This window comes from Cucurbita moschata, unplaced genomic scaffold (genome assembly GCF_002738365.1).
Source record: "Cucurbita moschata cultivar Rifu unplaced genomic scaffold, Cmos_1.0 Cmo_Scf00048, whole genome shotgun sequence".
NCBI lineage: Eukaryota > Viridiplantae > Streptophyta > Magnoliopsida > Cucurbitales > Cucurbitaceae > Cucurbita > Cucurbita moschata.
In genome coordinates, this window is record NW_019268564.1 from 1,381,790 (window position 1) to 1,389,940 (window position 8,151).

Below are 8,151 nucleotides of genomic sequence, written 5' to 3' on the forward strand. Positions count from 1 at the left end.
TCATAAACCTTTCCAATTTATTAAATGTAAAATAAAATATTTGGAGTCTTATTATAAACAAAATTGTCTTAATATTATAAAAATTAATTAAATATTTTTAAATTTGAGAAGTTTCAAATTTAAATTATAATTTAACAAAATTTTATTAATAAATTTTTTTTATATAATATCGTAACAAAAAAAAAAAATATATATATATATATATATTTTTTTAAGGGAATTTTCGGACTATAAAAAAAAAGGAACTTTAATCTTGATGGCTCCGTTCGGTGCGAATATTTTTTTAATACGTTCGACATACTTTGGAGCTTTCCTTTCACTTCTCTTCCCATTTGACACGATTTTTCTTATTCCTCTGTGCCTTCGCGCTTCCCTTCCAGATTGAAATTCAGTGTTCGTTTTCGTCATCTTCCTTGGAATTCTCCTCCCGAAACCCTAACTCGATTTGGGCTATCGGCAAGGCAAGTGTTTCTGTACTCCCAACACCATATATTTGATCTGTTGGCTTTCTGGATATTCATGCTTTGTTAATTCTTGTTTCTGAATCATTTCCTTCTCATTTCTGTTGGGTACTTGTCTTAATCTTCATTGATCCTGTTTTCATGTTGTGGGTTTACTTTTTTTTTTGTTTTTGTTTTATGTTTTGCAGTTCTTGCTCTGTTTTTCTTGATTCGAATTCTATTTGCCTCTGGATTTTACTAGGTTCGTTGTGGGGTAGATTATGAAAATGGGATGAACATCAAGAGTTATTATTATTATTTTTTAATCTCTGTTTGTTTGTTCATAAATTCTACGTTCAAGCGTTTTCTTATTGCTTACGTTTACCATTTACGCGCGAATTTGCAGACCTTAAATTGGAAATGGCTTGTGAAGTCAGTGACGGGACAGTTTCGAGTGGTTTGGCTAGAATAGTAGGGAAACAGCAAGTAATTCCTGACAAGACATTGTCATTTTTAAAATTGAAGTGTAGGGATGTTCGAGTTACTTCTCAAATTAGTAGGAAGGTTTTACAGAATCGAAATGGAGTTGGAAATTGGCATTTATCCGCCAGTTTTCGACACAATTATCTGTTTACTTCACCTGTTGTACACCGAAGAAATTCCGGTTTTATCGTGGCTAGGAATCAGTTGAGCTCAGATTATGGGGTGGATTCCTCCGGAGTGGAGGAAAGTTTGTATGTAGAAGAAGATGATGCCAGTTCAAGGGATCAGAATGGTGCAGTGTAAGAATTCAAGATACCTCCATCTTAGCTGAATTATCATAGATTGTTCTTTAGCATTCCTTTTTCGGTTGCTTTAGAAAGTATCTTATGGAATTTGACAGGTTGTTTAAATGGTTGACTTTTCTTACTTCCAAGCAGGCAGTGGAAAGAACCTTCCCAATATCAGCAACAGCCTCTGAATGTTAAGCGTGAGCTTTTAGCTCTATGTGTGCCTGCAATCGCTGGACAAGCTATCGAACCATTTGCACAGCTTATGGAGACTGCTTATATTGGAAGATTAGGCATGTATCTTCAAATGGCCAATATTCTTTACTTTTAGTTTCCATGTTATAGAACAACTCCCTGATTCTTTTGTTTCACCATTACCCTGTCCTAATTGATTCTTTTCAGTAGATATATATATATATATATATCAGTCAAATTGTGCTTAAGTTAGTCTTCTTATTTTGTTCATTTATTTTCTGTGTTTCATTTGGTTTGATTTTTTCTTTGATTTCAATACTGTGAATAACTGTGACCCAAACTTAGCTTGAAGTGGACTGCATATTTTTGGGTTGTGGAGTTGTACATTTGTATGGACAACCTTAGTATGAAGTGGCTAAGTTATTTAAATTTATTTTCTGTAGAGATCCTTTATTTGAAAACCTTGATTCATGTTCATGTGTGTTTTCGGATGACTTTCTGATGTCTTCTTTTGCATCAATTAAGCTGTTAGACTATGAATTTAATGGGAATTCTTGGATGCTAACATCCTTCTGTAATCAGTTGGGACGGTCCCTGTTTATTGGGTGTAAGTCGTATTAATCTTTTTCCCGCACTTCTTCCTGTCAGCAGCTGAAGTGAGTAAATGCTATTTCTTCATACTTGTCCATTTTCAACATAAGTGCAGGTGCCTTGGAGTTGGCTTCAGCAGGCATTTCTATGAACATATTTAACTATATATCAAAGGTTTTTAATATACCTCTACTGAGTGTAGCTACTTCTTTTGTTGCTGAGGATATTTCAAAGAATGCAATTGAAGATCCTTCATCAGGTTCTTCTTTTGGCCTTTGGATTGTACAAATTTTTGTCTTAAAAGGCTGTACTGATGGAAAAACTAGTTGCTTTCAAACTTATATTTTGAATTTTTCATGCAAGTAGATTCCTTAGAAGGCTGTACAGATGAGAAACTAGTTGCGCGGTTATCTGAGAGAAAGCAGCTATCTTCAGTTTCTACTGCCCTATTGTTGGCAGTCGGGATTGGACTTATTGAGGCTTTAGCGTTGTATTTTGGATCTGGAGTGTTTCTTAACATCATGGGTATTTCATCAGTAAGTAAAATTGGAAGCCAGCTGATTTACATTTACGTTTACGTTTCCGTATGCTCACTTATGTTATAGACATATTGTTGGAGATGATTAGATAGGGTAAATTTATTAAGATTCTTTATCTCTATGATCTTATGAATATGTTGGTTTGTTTTGTTAACAGGAGTCGTCCTTGCGCATTCCATCCCAACAATTTCTTACACTTCGTGCCCTTGGTGCTCCTGCTGTCGTTCTTTATTTAACCCTTCAAGGAGTTTTTCGGGGTTTCAAGGAGACCAAAACTCCTGTTCTTTGTCTAGGCACGCATCTAGTCATGAAACCTAGAATTATGTTAATGGTGGAATTTATTTCTAAGCATTTTCTCTTTTATGTTCTTTCTTTGTACTACATCTTCCTGCTTAAATTTTTGTTCTTGATTCACAGGAATTGGAAATTTGCTAGCTGTCTGTCTTTTTCCCTTGTTAATTTATTATTTTCAATTGGGTGCAACTGGAGCAGCAATTTCTACCGTTGTGTCTCAGTATGTTCCCTTCTAATAACTCTTCTTCCTGTATTCTTTATCATAGCCTCCAAACTTATCCAGTGTTTGTTTCAGATATGTTATTGCCTTTTTGATGTTATGGTTTCTCAATAAACGAGCTGTACTATTGCCGCCGAAGTTCGGTGCATTGCAATTTGGTGTATACATGAAATCTGGTAATCTCAGATTCTCATCTTCTTTTACTTCATATCTTGTAAAAATTTGATTATTACTAGTGTTATATGTTCCTGGGAGTAATCTTTTCATTATGGTTTAGTCACAAAGCAATGGCCAGCAATGGCTTCAGTTTGCTCATCTTCACTAATAACAGCACTGTTTAGAAGAGAGGTCTGTTGCAAACTTCTGAGAAGGATTAAAAAAAAAAAAGCTATCGAACACGAGATTTCTGTCGACAATATCAATAGTCGTCACTTTATAGTCATTGGTATTAAGCCAAACTCTGAAACCATAGACTTAAAAGCCACTGATTAAACTTTGGTTATATCTTATATGCATGATGGAGGAATCATTTGAATTTTCTGTATATTCTAGAATTATTCATGTCTCGTAAACTTCAAAATAGTCGTACATATCACATTAATCAAAATCAATGAAAGCTGGAACCTATGCAATTAGATCAATGCTATATTTATGGTTTTTCTGTCTACGTTATATGATCAAGATCTCTTACTTTTTATAATATAATGATTTGGAGTCTGCTATTAGGTGGTTTTCTTCTTGGAAGAACTCTTTCTGTTTTAACTACTATGACGTTGGGTACATCCATGGCTGCACGTCAAGGTGCGGTGGCTGTGGCTGCACACCAAATATGTATGCAAGTATGGTTAGCAGTGTCTCTTCTAACTGATGCCCTTAGTGCTTCAAGTCAGGTACGTACTTCTTCTTTTTCCGTTTTAGCTCATTCTCTTTATAAGAAATCCTAATACTAAGAACATCTATTTAACTATCATGGGTTGGCCTTGTGGTCAAGGGCCATGTAAATAACAAAGGACATATCATGGTGACAGCGATTAAGGATTTAATATCCTACGAGTTACCTTGGCAACCAAATGTAGTAGGATTAGTCAGTCCTGTGAAAATAGTCGAGGTGTGTGCAATCTAGCACAGACACTCACGGATATAAAAAAAGTACATTTATTTGTCTCGTCCTTCATTATTTATACCCTTATCATATTTTATTAGAAAATCCATTGTATTGTTAAGAGCATGCAAAACTAAGCAAGCATTCTTTTGAGCTGAGAATGAAATGCAAGGTTAAAACCTTCTGAAATTCTATCTTAAGTACAAAGCTACAGTACAAAATTGGTTACTGAAGTAATGAAGTTCCAATTTATTTATGGTTTCGTCCTATCTCCTAATCGTGATGTTAGACCTTGAGGTTTCTAACGATGATGTCTTTATTTGTTTTCTCTCTGATCTTCGAATTATCTATCTTGGTAGGCTATGATTGCTAGCTCCGTATCGAAAGGTGATTACAAGACTGCAAAGGAAGTGACAAGCCTATCCTTGAAGGTAGAATTTTTATGTGCAGATTTGAATTTCTACACTTTCCTGTCTTCACTCTTAATTAGTACGATGAGAAGTTTTTGAGCTATATATAACCCGTGAAATATACATCGAGCTTCATATGAATTTGTCTATACCGTACAGATAGGATTGCTCGCAGGTACCATATTATTTGCAATTCTTGGGCTATCCTTCGGTTCGCTTGCTACCTTGTTCACCAAGGATTCGGATGTTTTAGGAATTGTTAGAACTGGAGTCTTGGTAAGCTAAGTGAAATTATTATTAATTTCTCAAGTGTTTCTGTGATAAATTGTGAACCCTCCTACTTTTTGGTTTCATGAAACTTCTACAGTTTGTTAGTGCCACTCAACCTTTGAATTCTCTGGCATTTGTCTTTGATGGTCTGCATTATGGTGTCTCAGACTTCTCATATGCTGCGTACTCAATGGTAAGCAGTTTCTTTAATTGAAATCATGACTGAAAATTCATTCTCTAGCAGATATGATCTTGATTGATATTGTTAATGAACTGTAGATGGTGGTCGGGGCTATCTCTTCTTCCGTTTTGGTGTATGCTTCTTCTGTTTTGGGTCTTCGTGGGTTGTGGTTGGGCTTGTCCCTCTTTATGGGCCTACGTGCTGCTGCTGGTTTTTTCAGGTAGAGTCTCACACTTTTTGCTTTCATTCTCTCAACTGAATGATTTTTAGAGCGACATAGCCCGTAAAGGGCTCGGGCGAAACGTGTTATAATATTATGAATGAGATAATGTAGAATTTGCCTGAAGATTGTTAGAGAAGTGATGCCTTTTGAATGATGTTTCTTAATTTCCTTATTGAAAACTCCCTGTTTGGCATCTTCGGCACACTATTAGAAACCCATCGTAGATGGTTTAGCCACGCCTAGTGCCACGAAATGATTGAGAACTAAGACTAATTTAGCTTCATATTTAGCTGGGAAGTATGTTTCTTTGTCTGGTGGGTAGTTTTTGGATAGCTATTAGAAACCCACTGTAGATGGTTCAGCCACGCCGGGTGCCACGAAATTATTGAGAACTACGATTAATTTACCTTCATATTTAGCTCGAAAGTATGTTTCTTTGTCTGGTGGGTACTTTTCAGCTGGGAATCTGCTTCTCCAATGATTCTCTGCATAGCTTATAACTTCCATTTATTGTTGGATTATGCAGATTACTTTCCAAGAACGGTCCATGGTGGTTCCTGCACAGTGATCTCCAGAATACCAAGGTTCAAACATCCCCATAGCTCTCTTCTTACAATTTCAGAGTTCTTAATGTTCATCTGTTTAGACTCTTTTCTAATTCTATAGCCTTATAAGTTGTAGTTCCCACAATTTTTTCCATCAATAAAATGAGTCCTTTCATTAAGAACAGATTGAAATCGGAACTTGATTACAACTTTTCATCTCCAATATATTCCTGGTAGGAAGAGATTTAGAGGTTAAACTTGTAATTTAACCAAATTCAACTCCATTCATGTTGTTAAACGATGATCCAGTGCCAAACCCACTTACGCTATGATACACCCACGAGTTAGCCATCGAGTTAGTAATTGTGATGTCCCACATTGGTTGGGGAGGAGAACAAACTACCATTTATAAGGGTGTGGAAACCTTCCCCTAGCAATAGAGCATTTTAAAGCCTTGAGGGGAAGCCCAAAGAGGACAATATCTGCTAGCGGTAGATCTGGGTCGTTACAAATGGTATCAGAGCCAAACACCGGATGATGTGCCAGCCTTCTCGCTGTTCCTTGAAGGGGGGTGGAGGGGGGTGGATTGTGATGTCCCACATTGGTCGAGAGGAGAACAAACCATCATTTATAAGAGTGTGGAAACCTTCTCTTAGCAGATGCATTTTAAAGCCTTGAGGGAAAGCCCAAAGAGGATAATATCTGCTAGCGATGGATCTGGGTCGTTACAGTAATATAGATAGAGAGTAACGTGTGAGTGTCATTCTTATAGGGTGGTTTAGAAATCGTACAATCTTATTGTAATACTCGTAGCATGTTAAGTATGATAAATGGTTACAAAGTTGGATAGTTGCTCAATCGAACTGTTTCTCAAATGGATCTTTGACCGACTTAACATTTTCATCCATTAGTTAGCTTGTGGAACCGTTTCTTGGAGGACGGTCTCGGGTGACACCATCGATCTCAAGTGTCGACCTCAACTTCGGTTATACAACACTATTGATTAAAAAGTATTCCATAGTTGTCAGTAAAATGAAAACGACCGTCCGTTTTTCCATTAAAGGGAACAAAGTCATGGAGGAGACTAGGAATTGCCAACATTTTCAGTGAAGGTCAGCAAATTTTGTAGTTCTACTGTTTCATTGAACTTGCTGCCACATAGCCCGTCCCTCCAGAACCCTATAAAAATCAAGGGGGGCTTTGTGGCACCAAGCAACTCCTTTCACCATTGCATGGTTTCTCTGAGCTCATTCAAACATCCCATTCCATTTCCCTCTCCATTCAACCACCGATCAATCCTTCGTAGAGTTTCCATTAATCGACATCATCAATGGCTGCTTCTTGTCATTTCACCGAGCTCACAGTTCCTCGAATAGCCCTAAATCGCAGAAGAATGTTGGATTGTTCCTTAGCTCTAGGCCCGAGACATGCTGTCGATTTCGGTTCCCGATTTCGTCGTACGATTTCGGAAAAACCTAACGGAACCGGGAAGTTGTCTGCCGGAGTTCACAAGGATCTTATTGGCCCTCTATTCGCCGGCCGCCGGAATGCCATTAGTAATCAGTTCAGCGACAGTCTCTACGAAGAAGAAGAAGAAGATAGTTCCCGCGAGAGGAACAGCGCCACCGCGTAAGAATTTAAATTCTTAATTTTTAATTTAAATATTTTTTAAATTTCTTTTAATTTTTTTTATCCAGGTTTACATCAACATTTATAACTTTAAACAATAAAAAAATATCTTTGAACTTCCGAAAATACCCTTTTCTTTTTCTTCTTTTTCTTTTTCTTTTTTTGGTATAACTTTAAGGCTAAACTATGATTAAATCAAAAGACTATTTTACCCGAAAACGGTAAGCAATTTATTTTGACCATGGATTTGATATTTTTATATTATTTTTAAAAATACTTTTAAATTTTAAAAAATTAACAAATACTACTTATTTAAAAATAGCATTCCTTAACATCAGCGCAAACACAGAAACTAATCTATTTACATCTTATAAATTTAAAAAAATTCATGATTATTTTTTAAATGTGATACTAACAATTTCATTCCCATGTTAACGATAAAGGTATTTTTTGTTTTTGATGTTCTTAAGAAGTTTTAAAAAGTGTTTTTGAAGTTTTCAAAAAAAAAAAAGAAAAGAAAAGGGTATTTTCGGAAGTTCAAAGATATTTTTTAATTTTTTAACCATTTTGAAAGTTAAACATATATTTTTGAAAGTTTTTTTTGTCCCACAGTGTATTATTAAAACTTTTAAAATGTTAAAAATATTTTAGTAGAAGTATTTTTATTAATTTAATAAAAATATTTAAATAAATATGGAACAAGAATTAAAAAAAAAAAAAAAAAAAAAAAAAAAAAAAAAAA

The 8,151-nt window shown here is 35.5% G+C and overlaps 2 protein-coding genes across 2 annotated transcripts in view; both read left to right on the top strand.

Moving 5' to 3' along the window:
* The first annotated feature begins 623 nt into the window (after positions 1-623).
* LOC111435112 (protein DETOXIFICATION 45, chloroplastic-like) lies at positions 624-5,955 on the top strand. Its single transcript, XM_023072449.1, has 14 exons — positions 624-702; positions 847-1,222; positions 1,361-1,503; positions 2,112-2,255; positions 2,363-2,532; positions 2,693-2,828; positions 2,953-3,049; positions 3,125-3,225; positions 3,776-3,939; positions 4,511-4,582; positions 4,721-4,837; positions 4,929-5,024; positions 5,111-5,232; positions 5,762-5,955. Exons 1-14 carry the CDS (start codon positions 639-641, stop codon positions 5,835-5,837), a joined length of 1,878 nt encoding a protein of 625 aa, XP_022928217.1. The 5' UTR covers positions 624-638; the 3' UTR covers positions 5,838-5,955.
* A 1,068-nt stretch (positions 5,956-7,023) lies between these two features.
* Positions 7,024-8,151, top strand: part of LOC111435128 (protein DETOXIFICATION 45, chloroplastic-like) — a 7,302-nt gene continuing 6,174 nt past the window's right edge. The window contains exon 1 of the mRNA XM_023072466.1: positions 7,024-7,409. Coding sequence (XP_022928234.1) covers positions 7,111-7,409 — 299 coding nt within the window. The 5' untranslated portion in view covers positions 7,024-7,110. The remainder of the gene's footprint in view (positions 7,410-8,151) is intronic.

Excerpts from the sequence above, each read along its gene's own strand:
- LOC111435112 (XM_023072449.1), top strand. The coding sequence starts at position 639 with ATGTTTTGCAGTTCTTGCTCTGTTTTTCTTGATTCGAATTCTATTTGC. Across the intron at positions 1,223-1,360 it reads AGGGATCAGAATGGTGCAGT|GCAGTGGAAAGAACCTTCCC; the intron begins GTAAGAATTCAA and ends ACTTCCAAGCAG. Across the intron at positions 4,838-4,928 it reads TTGTTAGAACTGGAGTCTTG|TTTGTTAGTGCCACTCAACC; the intron begins GTAAGCTAAGTG and ends AAACTTCTACAG.